Source organism: Seriola dumerili, unplaced genomic scaffold (assembly GCF_002260705.1).
Source record: "Seriola dumerili isolate Sdu_G_001 unplaced genomic scaffold, Sdu_1.0 BDQW01000017.1, whole genome shotgun sequence".
NCBI classification, from domain to species: domain Eukaryota; kingdom Metazoa; phylum Chordata; class Actinopteri; order Carangiformes; family Carangidae; genus Seriola; species Seriola dumerili.
In genome coordinates, this window is record NW_019174272.1 from 1,151,861 (window position 1) to 1,176,093 (window position 24,233).

The window sequence follows — 24,233 nt, forward strand, 5'->3', positions numbered from 1 at the left end:
TGTTTGTATGTGTGAGGATAGGATGAATTAAGGAAGAGATATCCAGTGATGCTAATGTCTGAGAGCAACCTGTCACATTAATGTCAAATTCTTCAGTGCACTTCACCACCTGGTCGACTGATTGGCGAGAGGCGACAGTCGAGGGGTTCACAGAACACACCGGAGGTTGTTTTTGAGTGTGAAGAGGAGGCAGCAATGAGTGTCTGTATATATCCCCACCTCACCTCCTTTTCTCTCCCTATCACAGCCTCAGAACACCCAGTCCTTTCCACCTCCTCTCTCACTTCTACCCTTCCTGTAACCATAGAGACCACCATTGCCTGAGAAGAGGTTCTCTCTCAGACAGACGTGGTGGTGTCAAATGAGGATACTTGAATGTATGTGCGTGCACACACACACGCACACACACGCACACACGCGCAAAGGCATCCAGCTCAATTTATAGCCTTCCTCCCGAACAGTCTTCTGGAAAAGCTACTTTGAGTTGCGGACCTGGGCTGTTGCTTCACACAGATGCAGAGAACAGGATGCATATGCCAATCAAATTACTCACAGTACATGCTTGTCATATTCTGTAAATATGAATTTGCCCACTCAATTTAAAAGTAGAAACAGCTTCCACATAAAAACTTTAAGTACAGTAGGCCTACAGTAACATCAAAGTTATGAGTACACCTTACACATTTCTCTTGCAGATTTATTTTACAGGTTTACAAAGGTTGATTTACAACTATAAACTTTGGAATCATTTGTGAACATCACTTTACGAGCTCAAAATCATTTTGAAAGTAGTTTCAGCCCATATATGTACGTGATGTGGTCATGTTCATGACTTACCATTTCTTGGTTGTGGGGGACAATAAGGTGTGGTACTGGCCTGAGGTGGATTCTGGCATCCTTATGAAAACGACAAGACATTTTAGGCAGCTCTTCACAATGCAATTTTGAGAATCATTTTACTTAAAATGAATTTCACTTACCATTCATTAACTCAATTGCAAGTTCTGCAGGAAACTGATAGAGGCTGCCATCTTGACAATAGCATGCACACATGTTGTAGTTTTGTGTTTTTGTCATGTGAACATAAATCTTTCATTTTATTGAGCAAGAGAGAGACCACTTGTCATATGAACATAAATATATTTTAAAATTTTTTTAGTTCATTCAACTATCAAAAATATAAGCCAAGTGCATGATGAATATGTTGTTAATTGGCCTTGAACTAATTAGGCTATATTGACTTTATCAATTTAAGCAAAATTAACAAAAAAAATCAAAAAACAATTATTTCAAGCTTACAAGGGATGAGTGTTTGTGTCAAGTGAACCTAAAATTTTTATGTTATTTTAACAGTCCCTAACATTCGTCTGGACTTCACAATAGAATTCTTTGTAATGGATGGATTGGGTTTTACAGTGACCATGCTTCTTACATAAGCAAGCTTTAATTTCAATATGACCATCTGCAACATTATTCACAGGGAGTGCAGATTTCAGTTTTGTTGTATAGAGCCTGCATACCGTATTTGTGCCAGACCTCTCTGACTCCCTCCCTTGTTCCTTACAGCTTGATTCATTGGTGTCCCACTTGGGTGTCTCACCGTGTGACCTGTCGACGGTTTTTAGATCAGTCTCCCTGCTTCCAGAGGCTCCATGTATTACATGTGGTCCCAGATCACAGAGCTGAATTGATAAATACCAGCTGTGAGACAATGAGTTCTCTTTAATAAACAGAGCCATGTCTCCTTTGTGAAGCCTGGCTCTGTAGCTCCCCTCCTGCAGCAGCCCTACAGACCCATTCCTCATCACTGACTCATAAAAAAGAAACGCATTTGACATTAACAGTCACCACATAACACAGGCAATAAGGCAAGCTTCAGGCTGCAGAAGTGCAGCATGATTATTATTTAGATGGCACAGAACAATACAGGAGGTAAACTGACAAGGGTAATTAAAATGTAAAATCTGTTTTGTGTATACAGTACAACTGAGGGTCTGATAAATCTGAATAACAATGAGGCTTTATTCTCAAATGCCACCATAGGTGTATGTAAGTCCAGTTATAGACACGCTCCAACAGCATTACATCCCTGCTCTTTTAGTAATACCAGTGTCATTAGCAATTTGTATTACAGAGGACATACTACTTTATAAGGAAGCCAAGTGGTGTGGCACATTGTAAGTGATATTTGGTGTATCTTCTAGTGCGTGTGCTTTTTCAGACTGTAGTTTTTGTAACTAGCAGACACAGATGAAACAACCAGAGAACACAGTCAAGAAGGTTCAAGTAGCTGAACAGATAAAATCTCTTTGGCAGAAACAAGCAAAGCACTTTTGCCTGGACATGAACATTATACTTGAAAATGTTCTGTTACTAAACATGATCACTTCCTACAGGCAGCCACTGTATTCATCTGTATGTGTATAGTACCGAAGACTGAAACATTTCAGATTGTAGCTCGTAGCTTGATGCTAGCATCAACAGCAAACCTCAAGAGGTGTATCAGGCATTGAACCCAGGCTACCAGCTTTCCTGGTATGTCCCACTCCCCATTTTAAGAAGGTAATACTAAAGTCATAAGCCTATTAGATCTGTCCTTCAACTTCCTCCAAATAATTTGTGGACCCTTCAACTTTTTTTCTGTTAAATTCCACATACAGGTGAGAAACTGACACCTAAAGCCCAGAGATGAATTCTGTTTCATGAAATCTGCTTCAATAAATGTGTAACATTCTCTCAAATCAAGAATAGAACAGATGGTTTTGAAACCCAACAGGCAAGTTACATAAAAAGCAACAAGGCATAAACATGACTGATGAAAGAAATGTGCAAAAAAAAGGTCATAGGTTAGCACATAACATTTCTTATACTCCTGACTGGTTGAATGATCCTTCATTGTACATTACCAGTCGAAAAGTGTATTTCATAAATGCACAGCAAGCTTTGATGACGAATCCGTTTCTGTCACAATAAGCCCTTGCTGATAAGACGTGTAGCTCTTGCTGATATAATAGCAAAATCAATTCAGTACCAACCAGTGCCTTTACCTGGAAACTTTGTGCTCCTACAAGATTTTGTCTGCACAAAACAGACGTTTACTATCATTGTATTTGCCACAGAAGGGCAACATAGTCTCAGTCTCCAGTATGAGTGTCAGGTTAAGTCAATGTTAACGGATAATGTGCAGGTATCTGAGGTCAGGGTACAGGAGGTTGGCTAGCAGGGCCAGAAGTCGGGGTGCATCTTTGAGACAGTGTCCTGGGTAGCGGATGAACTGGATGGCCTTATTCACTGAGTCCTCTAACTCAGCATACTGCTTATTGCTGGGCATGGCCTCCAACATCCCCAATGTCTGCATTCACAGAAAAAAAGAGAAACAGAGGTTATTTTTAGGAGATAATTGCAGACTATAAAATGAAAACACTGTATTTGCAGTTGTTGTTACATACTTGTTGTGCTTTTGCAGAGAGCTGCAAGTCACTGGTTGGTTGGAGTCGAAGCTCGGTCTCTGATGATACCTGGACTGACAGGAATGCTGCCAGACTGCGTACCACCACCCTGAACCTAGACGTACAGTATACACACATTAACAGCTAGTTTATCAACAGTGGCAAATTAATATTACACTATATGCCCTACAGGTGATTTCATTTACTAATAAAATGCATGTGAGAATACCTATTAGAAACTGGAGACCTCCTCCCCAGGCCGATAGCTCCCAGCAGCCCAGAGTTCAGTCTTTCTTCTCCCAGCTGAAGCAGCCTGGTTTGCAACCTCAAAAGACCCATGACGACTCCTGACACTTCAGTCTGACCTGCCTGTGGCTGCAGCTGCTCTGCTGACAGGTTCAGCGCTTTGTGCCACCAAAGAAATAGCTTGGCTTCATCACCTGGACCACTGGGCAGAAAAAACACATCACAGCACATATACTGGTTAGCGCAGCTTTGCAGGCTGATGTACTAATCAAATTGAAGAGTGTTGAAGTGAATTGCTTTGGAATGATTTGAAATGAGTTGTTTTGAAGTGACTTGTGCTATTTTCATGTGAATGTAAGAACTTGCTGTATAGTTAGTAAAGGCTTGACACTGCTTTGTTAAACTGAATGAGACTCTTGCACACATTTTCGAGCCTCCCTTAGATTTACTGAGGTACCACCAGTCTAAACATAAAACTGGAGCGCATACATGAGGTTCTTCCTCCAGCCTGTCTCTCAACATTTACTAGGACTTGGTGGCCTGAATCAAGTGATGCAACCACACCGGTGAAGAGCCAGTTCATTTTAGGTTCCCTAAACAGGCTCTAACTTGATGTTTAACTGCGGATGAAGAATATGGAAACATGTCTGAAACCTAGGCTGTAGGGAACCAGACAGACGTCTCCAGGCAATGGAGGTGTGCAAGGATGGGGTATTGATTAGAAACCATTTCAATAGTAATTTAAAACCCACGCGAGATTAGATAATGAAGGGGGCCAAACCTGGGGAAGACCTGATTGGTCCATGTGTTAATTAGAGCCAGTGTCCTTCTCTCATTGGCTGCTGTGTATTCGCTGTTGAGGCGCTGCAGGATGAAGGCATAGAGTGTCAGGAAGCTGCCTCCTGAGTGGCTCTCAGAGAGGAAGTCATCCACTGTGAGCTCAGGCACCTGCAGCGATGCCAGCACAGGACCCCAACCTACAGACTCTTCCTCAGCTGAAGAGGCAAAAGAAAAACAAAGACAGTGGGAGGAGAAACGTGTGAATTCTTGATATCACATTTATCTAACCCTAACCTATACTGAAGGGAGAGAGTTAAACAACTACACCAACTTAGAACTTGTATGAGGAGAGGACTGGCAGTAAGGACATCAAACAAAAACTGTGGACTTATATATCTATCTTATGTTAAACAATAGAAGTTTATATACTAACGTGCCTGGGTACAGAGATATCTGCCACAGGAAATCACCTAAGCACTTCCAATTACTGTAACACTGTATACGCTGACAACTCTACAAACAAAACTAATCCTTATTTAAATAATGTGTGTGGGAGCTAAAAAAACACCAAACAGTTACTTTACTTACAATGGTTGAAGTACGCTGTGATGCACGCCTCCATGATGCGCGTCATATGCCGCACTGATGCGAGACAGCGGGTGCAAGCCGTGAGAAGAGGCAGAATAGGAAAACCCCTCCCCTTCCTGTCCAGCCAGGTAATGACATGAGCAGCGAGTGCTTCGCCTGTTGAGACGCCCACTCCGTTCAGCAAAGCTAGAGCATCGCTGAAGAGACCGCAGAACGCCATGTGCCTCTGCTCCAAACCCGTCTCTGCAGAGGAAAAATGGATGGATGGTGGATGAATGACAAGAATCGATCACTTATGGGTGATGATGTTGTTAAAAGGTGAGGACCTCTCACCTGGTGGGCTGAATGTGACAATGCTCTCCAGAAGTGTCTCCAGCTGAGCCTCCAGGCCGTTCAGGCTGATGCTGCCTCCTTGCTCCAGAGTCACCAAAGACTGAACACACCAGCACACATACGCTCCAGCCTTCAGCGTCTCCTCCTTACAGATGGAAAGTACCAGAGATTCATTTTTTAAATTTTTTTTTTGTTTGGGTTAATGCTGCACAGAAATAGATGCATAAATAAATACATATCTTTGCCATTTATAATATATTATTCACACTCTAAAAGATATTCCATATATTCCATTACTGATTGGTGAATTGATGATTGGTGATTATGCTGAATGTATCTAATTTCCACAGCTTTTGGTGCATATTTTTACTATCATTAATAGTACCTATTTTTGACAATAAGGTTGAAGTTGGCAAAATTAAAGAAAACACATTGATGGATCTCAGAGTGGTCCTGTGTACATAACTTGGAAATGTATTGTATAGCTTTGGCCAAAGTCTGTCTACTTTGGAACATTATCAAGCAGTGTATAAATTTCCTTCTTCTGTTAAGTTAAGTGTTACATTTATGTAATTTGGCTGAGTGATACAGAACTGGCAAGGAAAACTGAACTGTTTAAGTCCAAATCTAATGCAGATTTTCTAAGGAGGTGCAGATATATGAATGTATTCTTATATTCTCTAACATTAGGGTTCCTCTGTCTTTTACAGTTGCTTGATGACAGTTAGATCTAGCACCTCCAGTCTTCCTATAAATTGACTCTCATGAAATCTCAACTGTAAGTAGTTAAAAAGGTTTTAATTTATTTATTCATCTGTAATTACACTCATACTCTCAATACTAAATCATGAGTGGTGAAGTTTTTAAGATAAATTTCTGTGGTTGAAACCGTAACTGGGCGATTTAAAACACTTTTAATGTGGTGTGGCCATTATAGAGTCTAGACGGACCTTCAGAGGTTTATGATGCATTTATGAGTCTGTGATTTGTAAAACAAACAGCACTGTGTTGTCTCACCCGGTGTGGAGCTCCATTAGGGCGAGGGTGGAGTCCAGCAGCACTACGCAGTGATTTCAGTAGCAGCTGAGGAGCAGAATCAGCACTGAGCAGCAAAGAGGGAGGGTAGTGGGTACTGACATATCCCAGAATGCCTTGGTATGAGGACAGGTCCAGTTGATGCCAGGGCAGAGAGGTGGACTGGACCAACAGGCTAAGCAGAGGGGAGTCCTAAAGGTAGAGGAGGGGAAAAATGAGGAATGAATGAAAGAGGGGGAAGAGGCCTTACCCTGATGTGAAACTAAACTAGTCTGGACTTACCTTTTGACTCAGGAGCTGCTCCTCCTTTGCCAGAAAAACTAGCATGTACAGCAGATAGACTAACATGGTGTGTGATTCCTTCTGAGTACCCATGTCTGGTAAAGCTGGATATGTTGTAGCTTCAGGAGGGGTTTGTAAGTGGTCACTCAGGACGCTGACCCAGTTAACTTCACATAACACTTCTCCCATAAACAGGAAGCAGCTCTTGGGACTTCCCCTCTCCACCTGCAGGCACAGCAAGGCGAGAAAATAGACAAAAATCTATAACTACAGCTACAAACTAATCAAACCTCTCAACTGACTGTTCTCTGAATATCCATTACTTCTGATGATACATTATATGTTTGACTCCTACATAATGCAAGCTATACACATTTATGGCTAAATTGATAATCCAGTTCTTAAAAGTAATCAGAATAACTATAAATCTGTTGAAATGTATCTCCTTTAACTGAATAGACCTCCACAAAGAAACACTGGATGAGAGATGTATTTTGAAAATACTTTCTACTCAAGACTTGCATATACATAAATGGTTACAGATACAGCAGCTAATTGGTTAAAATTCTTAAAGAGATTCTAAAAGATTGACTTTACTACCAGAACTAAGAAATGAACTTTAAAATACAAACTGGAATAAATGGATGATGTTTTTGTTTGAATAATGAAAATAGCAGCTGGTTATGTTTTATCATTCACAGATAAGCATTTATAATTATCAGTCTTTGGGATATGATTTTTGTTTTAGTAACACTATATTTTTTTAACCTCTATAGTAGCCTCTATAGAACCATGTGGGTCTGGAGAGACAGGAGCTTGTTTCCAGGAACAGGGTGTTGAGACTATAATTACGTGAAGTGATGCTAATAATAGAACCTGGGCCCAAGGACCAAGGTCTCAAATTAAGCAAGCTCCCCTGTGTCACATACGTCTAGACCAGTGTGCAGTGTTGGGGGGTCAGGGGTCAGGAGTCAGGGGGTATAGTGTCTCACATTGAAGAGCTGCTCCATGAGCTGAGTGTCAGGGTGCAGGTGTCTCCAGGGCAGGCTGCGAAGGTGTGTGTGGTACAGGTAGAGAAGGTACTCAGGTGTACGGGGTGAGGTGCAGCTCTCACAGTACTGCATCATGCACAGCCACAGAGCCCCTCTCTGACCAGGGAGCAAACGATCTGCAACGTACCAACACACAGACGTTATAAATAACAAAGAACTTCTCATATGTGAACACAGCACTGCTGGGGACCCACCTCTGAATTTGTGATGCAGTGTGTCAGTGAGTTGAGCATACAGTCCAACCAGAGATCCTGCCGCATTCGCATCAGTCTCCAACCACGGGTAACACTTGAGGTTACTGAGAAAAAGAGACATTGATATTGATATTCTCTTTGTTTTTCTCATTTTCTTTATCTAGAAAAAACTAAACTGCTCTTCACGTGTCAACCAGGAGAATCACACTTCAAACCTCTGACCACATGATATCTTGGCATAGCTGACTTATAAGTCACACTGAAAAGTAAACATCTAATGCACTCTATTCTCTCTGAGCAGTGTCATGTTTGTGTTTTAATTTGAGTAATGGTTAGTGTGATAAACGAATCTCTCGCTGTTGGTTCAGTTATGTAATACAACTTCTACAACACCATAAGCATCTGCTATCCACTTGCAAAAGAAGCAAGTACTACATCAGGAAATAAAAAATCAATCTTGTGGACTATGAATATTTTTTTATCTGCTGCCCTCTCTGGAGTCTCTTTTGTCTGTGCTCACATCTGTTTCACATCTGTCTCACCGACAACAGCTCTCCAGTATCTCAATGACTGATTGAGAGCTGTGGATGTGGAGTGCTTACCTGGCATCATCAGTGTCCACAGGAAAGATCCAAGGCTTAAATAACTTCACAGTCTTACTGTGTAGGTCCTGGAGAACTGTGAGAGCACAAAAGACATTTCTCTCTCATAACGACAGGTAACAAAAGAGGAATATGCACAAAACAAAAGGTAGAAGTCTATGAATGAACACACCCCTTACTACCCTCAATGTATGCATGTATGACATTTGATGTTTACCTTTCAGTATTTTGCTGCTGCCCACTGACTCTCTGGCACAGCTGCTGAGCTGCACATTGATTATACAACCAATCAAATAGTCCCAGAAGGAAACAACCTCACTGATGTAGGGAGTCCAGGCAGAGTAGAGGCCGAAGCTGCGGAGGTCTGGCTTACTGATACGACTTCGCAGGAAGTAATCACTCAGCCAATCAACTGTCTCATCCACCTGTTAGTAACCAATAAAACAACACAGGATTGTTGTATTAATAATGAATTTAATAACAAATTTAATTTTAAGTATTAGTTTGTAAGCTACCATCAGATAAAGAGGGTCTGAATCTTATACCGACAACATCAACATTAGTTACCTGCTGAGGAGAAAGGCTGACTGGGGATCTGTAGGGAGAGGCTTGGGACCCGACAGCACGGCCAGGGACATCTGTAGTGCTGAGGGCTTGTTCAGCTTTGCTCTTGGTGCTGCGGGATGGAGGTAAACAGCCCAGCACTCGCAGAGTCACCTTCCAGCACTCTGGACTCAGTAACTGGTTTGACGAACCTGGTGAGGTTAAAAAATGCCTTAGTTTGTTGAAGAAGCTGCTCATAAAAAACCTAAACTCAATATTATTGATACAAAATACTGAATTAGCTTTTTGATGACTGATTTAACATCTGTGGCTCTATGAACCATCTCTTCGCATGGGGCTATATCAAAGAAACCCAAATAGCAGACACATTCTTTCAACTCAGATGTGATCCTGTAGGTTGAAGGAATGATTCAGAAAACTTTAATGGCATTCATTTAATCTTTTGTTGGTGGGAAGATGAGTGGGAGGGATTCTTTCAGGGGGATGAATGTGTCTCCCCTGAGTCACTTGAATGAGGGAAAAGTAGACTTTTCAAAGCAGTCCTTGCTCTTAAGCGCACTTACAAGGAATGTATAACATAACAGACAGTGAAAAGCTGCTGCTCAATGTGACATTGTGCCATTCTCAGTTGATTCAGCACCTGTATGATGTGGCTTAACCTTTCATGTGCTGTTCTATCAGCAATTGTGCAAGTGAGATTTAAAAAAATGAATATTTGATGATTTAATTGAGTAAATGATGATTCAAGTTGTGGCTTCCTGAGTTAATAATTATTTGAATCATTAAATTCAGTTGAACAGTCTTTGCACACACACACACACACACACACACACACACACACACACACACACACACACACTTACTGGTCATAAGCAGACGCAGGCAGTCACTGTAGTGATCAGGGAAATGGTGGCGTAAAAGCCAGGTCCAGTGTTTGGTGAAAAGGTGAAAAGGCGTGAGAAGTTCAGGCTCCGGCTCTCTGCCACAGACACAGAGAGCTCCGTGGACCAACTCCAGCAAACGGGTTCTCTCCGAAAACACAGGATGGGCTTCATTCAGCCACTGGGACAAGTCAAACTGTAGGGAGGAGGGGAAGAAGTGGCTGCTGTAACTGGACTGTGGTGGATGTTCTCTGTTATATATTTCTTCAAAGTGTTGCATTTGTGTCCGGACTAACCTTAGTGAGCAGCATGAAAATGACATCGGCACTGTCGAGGTGTAGGGATGTCACTACATCTTGGTAGAGAAAGACAAGGTCATTGGGTGCTGCGTTAGGAGTGAAGAACGGAGAAATGAGAGGGCAAAGACGACGCTGCTCCAGGATGGTCTTCAGGACACGGCCACACTCCTCTGGGTTGCCCTGGATAAACACCTAGACACAAATACAACTTAATTTATGTTTTATCAGTTAATTAGTACACATGAAGTTCAACATGGAGTGAACCTGCTCCTTTTATTAGTTCTGACTAATTGGATAAATCTGTGCCCTATTTATCTGCAAGTCCTCTCTCCATTGTTTTGTACATGTTGTCCAGCACCTCTCCTACTCTACCTCAACACCAGCCTGACTATATCCTGCACTACACAGGTTGTCTATGTTCATATGATGGGGTTTCCCCAAGAGTGCAGTGATTCAAATGCTTAATGTTCTTGTTGTGAAGTCTCAATGACTGAAGTTCCATCTACAGTATTTTGTTATGTTTGTTTTGCTTTTCATCCATAATATTCCCTCTTTATTTAAATACATATACATATAATCATAATAGAATTAGCAAGGTTTAGCCACCATTTCTGGTTCAAAACCTTCTTAAATAGCCCAAAGGGAGACCATGCTTTAGGTCTCTTGTTGGGTTAGGGTTAGTGTCAGGCTCCTGGAGACACTGTGGAGCAGGTCTTCTTGCCCATTGATACTTAAAAGTTCAAGTTGTAGATTAACGTTGTTTGGGTATTCTAAACAAAACCAAACAATGGCTAAAATAAATCTGGACTCACCTGTCCCAGTATCTCCACACATGAGGAGAGGTATTGGCGTGTTGGGGGATGTCGCAGTGTGTCCTCACAAACAAAGGAGACCATCTTGTAAAAGGCTGACACACCCACATGCTGCACTGCAGGAGATTTCTGTGCCTTGTACATATTCACCAGAGCCCTAAGCACAAAAACACAGTCCACACTTTAGTAAAAACAACACTATTTATATTTATCATGATGTATGATGTTTTCTCTTTCGATAACAGAGCTTGTTTATACTGACGTGATAAAGTTCTCAGTGTGGACAGCCGCCTGGGCCAGGCTTTGAGGTGGAGGAGCCATGGAATCAGTTTGGAGTTTCTTGATGTCTCTGCGCAGTGATGTTATCTGAGTCTGCACTGCTTCCTGTCTCTGGATACGCTCACACTATGAGATTACACAGACACAAATGAATAATGCACAGAAAAGACTTCACAGTGGTATCTCACAATGTGGCATGTATGCAGTTTTAGTGGTTGTACTGTGACGGTGATGTTTGCAGGTCCTTGGCACGGCAGCCCTCCCTTTCCTTTACACTCCAGGGCCATGGTGACTTGCTCTGGTCGGTTCTTGTAAAGTAGAGGGAGGCTCTCCAGCAGTTCCTGTTCCAGTGCCACCTGCTGGGCTTCACGTGCCACTGCAATTCTGACACCAAGATGAAGTACTTAGGAATCAGTGTGCAGCTTTGTATATGTTTTAATGTGTGTATTTGGCACGTACAAACAAGTGAATTCATTTCTGTGTATACATGTGCACACTGTGTGCCACTGATCATGTGGAAATGTTTTAATGTGTGTATAATCTCCATATACCTGGCCTGGTCTTGCAGAATGCTGAGGTCCTGCTGCAGCAGCTCAGCAGCAGCTTTAGAGTCAGTGAGGCAGGCGGAGGGCACGTCGGCCACTGGAACCTTCTGCTGCTGCAGCTCTGGAGCTGGACGTGGAACTGGATGCTTCTGCAGGTTGGACAGGATACGCTCCCTTGCTGCACACAGAGGAAAACATCAAACTATTGAAAAACTAAATAAAAAGTCAAAATTTTAATGCAAATGGGATGAAATGGTGAAGGACAAAATCACTTAATTAATTTGGTTGGTAAAATATTATCAGCACTCCTATCTAAAGCATATATCTACAGTATATGAACTACCGCTACATTTGTGACTTTGACTAAAAGGAGCACGAACACAGAGGTCAAAATTGTCCACCTTTACATTTGCCACTGTCTACCTGCTGAAGTTAACCTTTATGTAATCTTCTGGAGCTAAAGTGATAATTTTGTACCATTGTTGAAGCTGGTGTAGTCGGTGAAGCCGGGGTTTTGGGTCTGCAGGAAGGTTGGCTCACTCTGCACCTTCTCCCACAGAGACAAAACCTCCCTCTCATCATACTGTAGACGCTCCTGGTCCACATACTCCAGCCACAGTTCCTACAGACATTAAAATATAAGAGGAAAATAGTATAACACACCAAAGCTTTGACTAACCTGCTGTAACACTCATATTTTTTATTTGTAAATACAAACGCACAGAAAAAAGATTGACACTAAGACACACCCACCTGATGCCGCTGCATGACCTGTGCAAGTCTGTGTGGTTCATATTCTGCAGGAAGAGAGGGAAGGTACACTTCCTGCTTCTGCAGTGTCTCATCATCCAACCACACGGCAAACACACCAAACAACCTGTAAACAACCAATCAGCTGGGATTTGAGAGCCTGTAAACATACTTAGGTCTGGTACTGCCTGTCAAACTACAGGAGGGAATGTTTTTAAATGCACACATTAAGCATCAGTGACCTACCTGACCAGCTCTGTGTGTAGCTGAGGAGAGGTGAGGTAAGGGGGATTGGGATTGTCGGTGCTTTCATCGCCCTGGCTGTCTGATGAGGGTGTTTGTAGTGGGGGCACCCTGAGGGCCTGGCTGGCAGCATGGTGGAAGTCTGACACTTCTTGTATTCTCTGTCTCAGATCTCTGAGTAAAGTGGCCTGAGATGAAGCCTGGAAGAACCTTTGCCCGATACATCCACCTGCAGCCAGCCTGGCGGACAACATAACACAAACAGATACATGGTACCTGCACGTGGATTCTGTCTATTTCCTGGTTTCTCTGGCTACAGATAGTAATATGTTTTTATGCATCTTACCCAAACTCAGGCCCAGGCTGTCTGAGGTACAGCTGTAGGAACTTCTGCCATACCAGAGGAAGGAGTGGGTGGTCAGGGGGTGTGGCTAAAGCTTGACACGCCCAGCGGTACACCTGCAGCCGCTGTAGAGATGGGGCTACTGGCAACTTCAGTCTCTGCTGCACCTTCTGGCTCAGACACAGACACACTGTTAACACCAGCTACATACAACGATCATCGACCAGCAGTAGACCAGACTACTAAAGACTCACTACTGTTTGGCTTTGCAGGTGCTCTGTAACTACAGTGTATGTTTAGTCAAATGTTGCACAGTTTGGCCTCCACTTCACTTCCTGTGTCTTGTATTGTGAAATGTCTCAATTTTCAGTGTCAAGTGATACTGACTGCTTGCTATTAATAACAGTAATCAACAAATGTACCTTTAACGCTTGTTCTGGGGAGATGGTTGGCTCTGCCAGGAGCTCATGTTCAACACAGCGTCTCAGCTGAGAATCTTCCTCAAACACACCCTCCATATTCAGCACCAGCCAGGCGAACCAAACCTACAAGCAGACAGACAACACCGAGTCTGTCAGGACTGATAACTGCTTTATTGATATGAGCCTTAGTACTTGCCCATAATGTCGGTGCTTTGGGGAGCCTTACCTCTGCACTCAGGGATTGGCCCTCTATAAAGGAGGGTGTGGCATTTCCAGCAATCCAGCCAACCAGAGAGGAGAGCAGACCCCGATCTCCATGGTAACCCAAGGCATTCTGCATGAAGTATGAAAATGGAAAAAAAAAAGTAAAACATTGTTGGTAACACTGTGACTGTTTCTTCTTTATGAGCAGTACTAGTTTCCTCAAGTTGTCATGATGAAAAACTTTCACTGGTGAATCAAAGATGCTAATTCATGCTTTAAGAATAGAATAATTAATGATAGCACACTAGTTTCATCAGTGTACATGAACAAGATGCTGCTTGCAAAGCTCTAAGATTTGTACCAAAGTCATAGCTTAATGGATTTAAGGTGACTTTTTAGTAACCCTCCCCACCAAGCACTTCCTCTTTCTATAATGTGTGACTCATTAAATGTTAATGTAATATTTACTAAAGGCAGTTTACATTTCTAAAATCAGACAACTGCATCTTTGAGACCTACAAGAGCCATTAAATTATGCAAAAACAGAGTAAACACCTTATGCTGTTGGTACAGGAGTTTCTGCACACATTCCTCCTGGTGATGTGTGAATGCAGCACAGCAGATCTGATCCATGAGGAACAGGACTGTTTTGTCTCTGTACCACAGGTTCTGCTGAGTCAAAATTCCCACCCAAAACTCCAGCACCGCTGCAGCGCCGACACGACCTGCCCGTGAGCTCTCCACCACATGACTCTGGAAGATAAAACACACACATTTATACACATCATCTTTGATTTGGAGAAGATGTATGGATAAGAACGCTTACACTCATTTTACAAGATGATGTTGCATGAAAATAACCCAAACTCTGATCTATATTTTATGTTGTTTTATTTGAGGAAATGTTAAGTGACAAAAACCCTATATCACTGGTTAAAGGTGAAAATAAGTCCTGTGTTCGTACAGTTAATTTTGTGCACAAAGTACTGGCATTTTTCCTGAATCGTTTTTGTTTTGACTACTGGTTTATAATATTACTGACACCTACTTATATACATAAACTAAAGACTTTGCAATCTGTTCCTATATTTTTTCCAAACTTATTCATTCTTATGATAATTTTCCATCTTTCCTCTAACCATTACAGGAATCCTGGATAAACCTTCTCTGTGATAACTGAAGACTCTTTGTGACAAACCTGAATGACACTGTTCAGCAGTCTAACATTGTCTCCGTAGGTGGTTCCTGTGAGGAGAGGTGCTACCCGGTGAGTGACCTGCTGTGTCACACCTTGAGGACACACACTGTCGTACTGCAAGAACAGCTGGATACAACTTACAAACCTGGAATTAATAGAAGGATGACAGGAGAGACAACAGTAAATTTAAGTGTTTGAGATACAGTAGCTGCTGTAATAAATACCTTTCTTGTAGTCTTTTATAGGCTGTGTGTCAAGGATGTTTATTTCTTACTGAGAGTTGTTGAGCAGGTAGAAGCTGAGAGGGTAAGTTGGGGGTAGGATGTTGTCCAACAGATGCACAGCAGCTTTCAGGTGGCGAGACTGAATCAGACTCTTCAATAACCCAACACCATCAGTACAAAAGTGTTCCAGGCTAGAAAAACATACAGAGAAAATACACAGGGGATGAACTTAATTCAACTTCAACAGGCACATCTTCCATTAATATTTATTTGTACGTGTGAGTACAAACCTGTGTCCCACTGTTGTCATGGCAATGGACAGGTAGCATCCAATGGGGATGCCTGCTTTGACAGCCCTGAGAACAGAGTGCATGCTGGGAGTGTGTGTAAGCTCTGGAGGTGGGTTGGATGCCAAAGCAGGGACCGACCAGGCTCCTTTAGGGCTCTGAGCATTGCCATGGAGCTTCAGCCTTAGCAACAGTTGCCACGCCCATTGACTAAAGGATGCTTCAGGAGATACGCCCAAACGAAGGACACTGGCAAGGTAAGACACCTGAGGGGAGGAAACAAGAGACGGGTGGAAAAACAGAAAGTTATTTTGCTGAATGCAGCCAAAGTGGGTCCCTTTTGATGTCTGCAGTTAACGGGCAGATGTGCCACCTGTTTGATCCCCTCTGATATGAGGCCACTGTATGGTTTGTCAGTAAGGTACTTCTGATAGGCTTCAACCACCAGCAGAGCCACTTCACTGTGGAGAGATGAAGAAAGGGCCAAGGAGCCGTCCTGCGTGAAGAGAGGAAACCAGTTCAGTCATTTAATTACAAACATGCAAATGTGCAGTCAAGACTCTTGGAAAGATCATTTTTAATGCACCCACGACTACCTGCGTGTAACCCCAGTTCAGACCCTCCAGGATGACGCAGGCCAGCCGGTTCTCCACAGCAGACAGAGGATGCTGGAGCAGCCAGGCTCCGATCACACAGATTTCCTCTGGCTGTGGCTGCCACAGACTCAGAGGAAGCTCTTTACACAAGTATAGAGCCACCTAACACACACACACACACACACACACAAAATCTTGAGTTTGACATCTGCCAAATTATATATGTTTCTTCTGAAGGCAGAACTACTTGCATTTAAAACCATAATACCATTACAGAATAGCAATACTAACCATTCCCACAGTCTGTATGGTCTCTCTGAGTCTCTCCAGGAGCACAGATATAACATGGGGATGGGCTGTTGCTATGGCAGCCAGCAACTCCCTCCCCACCTTAGAGTATATTTCTCTGGTGGACACACTCACATATGACACCTGAGGCAAAATAAGAAAAGACATGTCAAAGAACAAGGTAGGTACTATAGGACTTCTAACCAGGGGACCAAATCATGCTGAACAATGGATGTTCATATAGAGGAGCCTTGGTAAAGACAACAGATCCTTCATCCATACAGAAAACACAGGCTTATGATGTTTCACAAAGTGTTGTACACATCTTTTCAAGTATTTCATTGCACACCTCCTGCTCATACCTGGTAAATCAGCAGAGTTATAGTAGTGATGAAGCTGGGGTCAGAGTGATGAGTCGGTGTAGCCATGTGTGCTAGTGCAGTGAGGAGGGAGATGCCATCAGAGCTGTTCACCTCACACAGCCATTGCTCAAATCTCACTTGGTGCTCTGGGTCTGTGAGAAAGATAGTAATAAAATATCAGGATGACACGTGTCAGAGGAATGACACGACTCCCCTTATTTACGCCTGGTTTTAAAGTCCCGGTGCAGCAAAGGTGCCGACTGTTTTGTGAAATATGAAACTGAGTTGAAGTAATTTGAGAAAAGTTTTTGTTTAACATACATTCAGCTTTCAATAAGATGGTGAACCTATGGGGTCACATCTAAGCATTGCTACAATGCCTGTGTTTGTTAGATTTTTTGAAGGTTTTGAAAGATAATACTTTGTGCAGGTGTATACTTGCGCAGGTATAATGTATACTGGTACCTCTGAGAGCCTGAATGCAGGAGTGTGTGTCACTAGCAGAGCTGAGTGTCTCTAGTCCTGCTGTCTCGGCGCTCTGCATAACATAAAGGACACTCCACAGCATAGAGCTTGACAAAGTCCCATACGGCATCTCGGACATAAACAACCAAATGCCCAACCTGTGAGACAGGACCACAGAAAATAAACACAAAAATCCATAAAGTGAATATTTGCCAGTTAAGATGGAATTTTAGGGCCAATTACTCACCTTTTGTTTCTGAGTACATGTAAAACAGCTCTGAGGAAGAGGTGATCATATTCCAGCTGCAGTTTGTCCAAAGACAGTGAGTGTACATGAGAGCTGGATCCACCAGCACCAGCCACACTCACATACTGGGCCCAGTGATCACTGACATAACACACTGTCATTCTGAGAGAAAGTAGAAAAATCAAACATAACAGATATTTAATGTTGCATTTTCTGATGTTACCAGTGTTGTAATTTGGCCAGAGAAGTGTGAGCATGTATTTTTTGCTTATATAAAATTGGCACACTGACCGTATGATGTGTCCTATTCGTTTAACTAGCTGTCTGTAACGTGCTCTGTTGTAGGTTTGTAGGCCGAGAGCAAGAATTTCGATGAGGGAGGAAGCAAAACCAAACACACGCATCATCTTCTGGCTGGAGCAGGCCTGGGGCTCATACACACCTGGAAACAAAGTGGCCTGTCAGCTCATACAATGAGTGATATAAACCAACAGACAGAAGGACGACAGACTCCCTTACCCTGCTTGCTCATCCCCAGCATGTGTGAGTAGAGTTGCTGGAAGGGGAACTGGGACAGCAAAGAGATCAGGTCCTCCTCACAGAGCAGCAGCCAGCTGCTCTCTGGATCCTCATCCTAACCACAGAGAACAGCAGGGCAATGCAGTCAGAGGTTAACGGGCTAGATATTGCACTTATTTAACAAAACAAGTTGACATCCTCTATGTATCTGGTTAGGACGCCTCCTGGGTGCCTTCCTTTGGAGGTCTTCCAGGCATGTCCAACTGGCAAGAGGACTCGGGTAACATGCAGACCATTCTGGTGAGATCATATATCTCATCTGGCCTGGTAAGACCTTGGGATCTCCCAGGAAGAGCTGGAAAACATTGTTAGGGCAAAGGACGCCTGGAATACTTTGCTGGACCTGCTGCCACTGCGACCATGGACAAGCAGCAGAAAATGGATGAATGGATGTAGGATAATCAGGGTTCAGACACCTTCTTAATAATCGAATTCAAAGGACTTTCCAGGCCCAATTCCCTCAAATTCAAGGTCTCAACACAGCACGGAATTAAGACACGGATCAAGGTTAAGTACTGTTACAACACTGAGAATTTTAATAATGAGAACTAGCTCGCAGACAACAATCAAAAGAGAGATTGGCTTGAATATGTGAACACATCTCAATTGTGCTGTGTTACAGCAGACTATGTGGTCTCTTCCACACATGCAGACAGCAACACATAACCTTTTTACTAACGTTCAGGGAAAAATTATATCAAAAAGTTTCAAGGATATCAAAGACCTGTGGGAATCCTGAATAATTAAATGATTCTATCTTAAAATGCTAGTCTTGTAAAAAATAGTGTTTCTTCAAGGCTTTCAAAACAATGTGGTTCCTAGGCAACACAGTAGACTGATATTTAAGTGGTCATAGGTGTTCATTTGGCACCTTTTGCAACATCTTTAAATGTGACTCAGCAGATCAGAACAAAGACCAGAACAGTCTGTGTGAACCTCAGTAACATCACAGCAGACATAAACTGGGCGTCTATAACTGAATCACAATCAGTGACAGAAAGTTAAACCAAGAAAGATATTGTATTTACCATGAATTTTGCTTTTTTACTATCAGCTTTTGTTTTCCTCTATGTCTTGTATACATACACCTGAAATCTTCCTACATATAAACTCGGTCTCATTTTTTTTTTTTAGATAATTCTTTTTTCAAACTGTGATGTGGAAGTTTGGTTTCTTTTCTCAGAATGCAAGCATTGCTTCCCTACACTCACCTCCTCTCCACCTTCATCCACTAGGGTCCAGTTGCCAGACTCAGGTCCAGAGGCTGTGGAGCTCTGGCTCTCACATGGCTTCATATGGCCCAGAAACTCTGCACGGTGTCTGAGTCAAAACAGAAGAAGCCACTGGTTAGAGATGTGAGGTTGTTAGACCCCTGAAAGTATGACCTTGATTCTTATGGAAAGCCACAGACTCAAAACTGGGATGGATAGTTCACAGTCAGTGGGTAAGAAAGAGTTATTGATAAAGGGGTTCCTTTACTTACCTGGCAGGTGACATTAGGATGGCCAGAGCTTGCATAAAGTGTTGCACTCCACAGGTGTTCCCCCAAACTTGAATCTGAGGCAGATAATAAGAAAAAAACCCCAGGTCATCTGTATGCACAACAACTAACATGAACAGTACAACACAACAGTAAAAGAACAAAAAATAAAAGACAGTATCCCTAACTAACCTGAAGGAAGGGTGCAGACCACTTGCCAACACCAGCAGGACAGCAGAGCAGATGGCACAGCAGGTACAGGTGCTCTCCTGACCCTCCAACATGCAGCAGGACTGCCACCTGGAGAGTGGACCAGAGCCTTGTGAGGAAACACAACAATACCTCGGCCAGAGGAAGACGGAGTAATGAAAGTGGTTTGTGCATATACCAATCTCTCCAGCCAGTGATGGATGTCTGTCTGGAACTGTGTGTCATCGAGGACTCTACGTGTGAAGCTAAAGAGGACACTTATTGCCTCTTTCAGGGGTTGGAGAGAACAAGGCTGTGTTTGGCTGCCAGAACAATCTGAAAACAAAAAAAAAACAAAAAAAAAACAAGAGAAAACTGGCACTTAACATTAGCAGTACAGTATGTATGAGAGGCATGTTTGGAGCAGGCATTTTATGGCTACTTCAAGTACAATTTATAGGTCTCTCACCTTTCAGTAGACGATACAAGTATGATTCCACCTGTAGGCGTGACAGCAGCGCAGTGTACGCATGCAGCGCCACCTTCTGATGGAGCAGCTCACTGCGAGCTTCAAACAGTCTCTTCAGCTCAGCCAGTACACTCTCACTGAAATCTGCCTGCTGGAAGCGGTGGTACCCACACACCTTAGACTGGTCTGCACACACACCCTGTGGAGAAAGAATTTATATTAAAAGTGCGATAACAGCAGAGGATCATTATAGGTCTTTTTATTGAATATTTCTTTCTTTCTTGATCTAAAAAAACACACCTGAAGTGTAAGCTGTTCATCTCTGAAGCTCCAGAGACGATTCTGTGTGCTCTTGCAGTCGGAGGACTGTGTGTGTAGCTGTGTGTGTGACTGGGTCAGCTGTCTGCGGCAGCGCCAGTAATTCTGCAGTAGTTCAGTCAGTTCGTGGTTCTCCTGCCGTGCCAGAGCACAGAACTGGGCTGCACACACTTCAACACCCTCTAACCACACCCGCAAACCTCCACCTGGCTCCCAGACACTCAGTTGCTCCAGTGAGAACGGCTGCAGAAGCAAAGACATGAGGTGAGTGAGATTATCTCTCATGTTAATGCACGTGCATATGTAAGGACACAACGAATTCATCAATGACTGTTGCTCCTGGAAAGCTCCTGGGTCTGGGCAATATTGACAAAATACTGATACAATGTTGATAATGTGATAATGTGGATACAATGACCAAATTTGTAGCGACAATTATTGTCTAGACCTGTCTGATAGGCCATATTAAAAACAGAAAACATGATTTTTCCACCTGAGAAACATAGCTAAAGTACAGCCATGTATAAACCAAAAAGATGCTGAAAGATTGATTATGCCTTCATTTCAAGCTGACTTGATTACTGTGATGCACTTTTTACTGGGCTCCTGAAAAAAAAAAACACAGAGAGACTTCAGCTCATTCAGAACTTTGAAGCTAAGCTATTAACCAGAACCAGGAGGAGAGAGCACATTAGTCGATTATGCACTGGCTTCCTGTTACATTTAGAACTGATTTCAATGTCCTCCTCCTTATATACAAAGGCCTTAACGGGCAAGAACCATGCTACATTGCTGACTCCCTGATAACTATACACCTCCTAAAACACTGAGATCATCTACTGTACTGTATGCAATCACTTAATTTATTTTAAGGATTTATCATTTTATTATTATTCCAATTCATTTCACATTAATCTTTTTAATGTTTTACATTTTTCATCAATGTTTTTAACGTGTTAAAAAAAAAAAAAAAAAATCATAACCACTGTAATCAAACCCATTCAGTCTTTTACCACAAAACACAACTGTATTCATTATCCAACTTCATGTTTTATCTTGGTGTAGGAACGTACCTGAATTTCTGGAGCTGTTTTGGGTAATTCTGGGTAAAGTTTGCTCCTGGAAAGTTCAGCTACAGACTCCAGAGGCTGCAAACTTGGAGGAGAAGATTCCTGCTCAGGAAGTGCCAACACTGCAGGTCCTTTAGCACTATTTTTCACAGCTTGCTCATGGAGCTGTATCACAGGACCTTCCTCCAGTGTAGGGAGAGATGGGTAAAGTGCAGGGGCACTTGGGGCATTTGGGATCTCAAACTGAGCTGAAACACAAGGCTGACTCCATGATTGTATGTCTTTGTCCAACTCAGTGGTGTGTGTTGCAGCTTTAAGCTCAGCCCCGTGAGCTGCCACTCTGTCATCCTGCTCCTCCTCCTCCTTCTCCTTTTTTGACTCCGTCAGATGCTCTGTACCCTGTGACGTCTCTGTTGACTGAGTTGACTGTAAAGTCCTAGTTAACACAGATTTGGATAAAGTCTGTGATGAAGAGGTCCTCTGTTTCTCAGAGAGCAGATCTGACGGCTGTGCTGTGGTCTCAGGAGGCTGAACAGAGTCCTGCTGCTCCTCCTCTGGCTCCTGATATGGCAGGCTGAGGGGGATGTCAGTAAAGCCAGAGGTGGAGGCCTCATCACAAACTGCTGAAGGAGCTGTGGATCTTTTTTCCTCATCTGCCTGCTTCTGCTTCCTGGCCAGCTGAAACATAAGACAATCAAACAATGGATCAATCAATCAATCAATCAATCAATCAAACAAACAAATAAATAATATAAATAATGTATCCATTTCTTTAAATCAACATGTGATGTAGTTTTCTACATGTAACAAAGGGCGTGTGACTAAGATCACAATGAAAGTGGCAAAAATAGTACATCATGATGTTCAGCACAGTGTGTCACTGATTAGCTATTTTAAATCAAGGAGATTTCTTGATACGTTTTAGGACCCAGGTCTTCCAGTTTCCTCTCAATTTAAAAAAAATAAAGACGTAAAAGTATGTTGGATTGGATACTCTATATTGTCCATACTTGCGTTTGTTTAATTCTGATGAAAAGAGGATCGTTGTCCAGTATCAAACCAATGTTTTACAGGAATAGACCTCAAAGGAAAGAGCAGAAGAAGGTAAAGAAGGAGTGTAAAGGACTTGGTTTAAATCACCTGAGACTTTCCGCTGGTTTTTGCCTTGGTCTTCTTTGGTCTCACAGCCTCCATCTTTAGGGACTGCTCACCTCAGTTGTCTTCACAACTCAGATCATACTGACATACAACTGACTGAGGTGTCTCCCGGTGGAATCGAGCAACTGAAAACAAACAGTCCTCATATGTATGCTGTTCACATAAACAAACAACCACCATTAGCTGGAATAGCTAGCGAGGTCTTTCCTGTGATAAGCAGCTAGAGGCTGGCTGTGCTGACAAGATAAACACTGTCACTGGTTGTAAACAAAACACTCTTGTATTGCCCGTCGAAAGAAGTCGCCGACGGAGGATAGCGAGGCAACAACTAGCATGTATCTCAGCTCAAACATAGTATCCAGACAATTTATTTCCAGAAAACGAAACCAGTCGCTGCTCCACAACTAAAGACGCTCTGTTACGGCTAAACTAAGCTAACGACTAGCTGTTAACGTGTTACGCTGTCTTCCTCCTTATTAATTTATCCACTAGCGGTTCTACGTTTCCCGTTTTGTTGCTCACATATTCATAATAAGATTTCAACACATCGAGGCGAATGACAGGCAACAGTATCCCCGTCAGCCTGGTCAGCTGTCATTTGTTTTGTTTCTTCCAGGAACTCCGTTATCACAATCTATGATCACGTGACTGCTCCACCTCTCTACGGAAAGCCAACGAAGCCAAACATAATACCACTTGTTTATGAGGCACCGTCTCTAAATACATTATTTATAAATTTGTTATGAATGGTTTAACTGGTGGTTAATACATTATTTACTGGTGTTTAATAGAGCCGTTATAAGCCATTAATGAGCACAATATTAGGTTGCCAGGTTGTTTGCTTGACTTTTTAGCTCTTTAATTCAGAAGGGAGAACTCTCCAGTGGCCTGACCACTTACTTATATTCTGGAAAGGGGCTGCAGGATCTGCAATCCATTTATTAACTGATTATTAACATTTACAAGATTTGTTATGGTTTAACCTTGTAGAAAGACTTTTACAAGCTGTTGATATCTGTGCACTCAAAACTTAAAATAGCACAAATGTAGAGAGAATAGTACAGTTGTGGTTTTGATGTTTTGGTAATAACATGGCTATGAGTTTCTGTCCAGTAAGAATGCAGTAAAAATGTTGGTTAACCATCAACAAGTTCTTTGGGTTTCATACTTTCTAATTAATCATCAGGTATGCAGTTCTTAATGTTAGTGACAGTCATAAAGGGTTTTGTGTTTCTCAGTTTCTAATGAGTTATAGCAAAAGTTAGTAAGTTTTACATGTTAATCAAGTAAGTCTGTAGTTGTAAATGTTAATAATCAGTTTATAAATGGATTGTGGCCCACATTTCCTGCATCACGAAATATACAATATCTCTTCCAGATGGTAAGTGGTCAAACAGTCC

At 42.4% G+C, this 24,233-nt stretch overlaps 1 protein-coding gene across 2 annotated transcripts; it reads right to left on the reverse strand.

The window, feature by feature from the left end:
* Window positions 1-1,350: 1,350 nt before the first annotated feature.
* Window positions 1,351-23,420, reverse strand: epg5 (ectopic P-granules autophagy protein 5 homolog). 2 transcript variants are annotated; one of them, XM_022752010.1, is made up of 46 exons: window positions 23,356-23,411; window positions 22,816-22,958; window positions 21,679-22,353; window positions 20,588-20,848; window positions 20,288-20,486; window positions 20,018-20,154; window positions 19,822-19,929; window positions 19,633-19,706; window positions 19,361-19,469; window positions 18,090-18,204; window positions 17,862-18,012; window positions 17,571-17,732; window positions 17,324-17,481; window positions 16,859-17,010; window positions 16,500-16,640; window positions 16,209-16,370; window positions 15,986-16,108; window positions 15,616-15,878; window positions 15,376-15,516; window positions 15,102-15,246; window positions 14,459-14,656; window positions 13,926-14,033; window positions 13,700-13,822; window positions 13,281-13,447; window positions 12,938-13,174; window positions 12,695-12,818; window positions 12,419-12,563; window positions 11,948-12,119; window positions 11,618-11,780; window positions 11,380-11,522; window positions 11,118-11,274; window positions 10,303-10,497; window positions 9,989-10,202; window positions 9,129-9,316; window positions 8,779-8,986; window positions 8,562-8,637; window positions 7,960-8,063; window positions 7,706-7,881; window positions 6,714-6,938; window positions 6,414-6,623; window positions 5,397-5,541; window positions 5,064-5,306; window positions 4,477-4,690; window positions 3,679-3,897; window positions 3,450-3,564; window positions 1,351-3,352 (listed from the first exon to the last, which is right to left on the reverse strand). In XM_022752010.1, the coding sequence occupies exons 2-46, from the start codon at window positions 22,867-22,869 to the stop codon at window positions 3,170-3,172; spliced, it is 7,782 nt and encodes a 2,593-aa protein (XP_022607731.1). In that variant the 5' UTR covers window positions 22,870-22,958; window positions 23,356-23,411; the 3' UTR covers window positions 1,351-3,169. The 2 variants fall into 2 exon arrangements, with proteins under 2 accessions (XP_022607731.1, XP_022607723.1); XM_022752002.1 differs by having other exon boundaries at window positions 22,816-23,420.
* Between the last annotated feature and the right edge of the window lie 813 nt (window positions 23,421-24,233).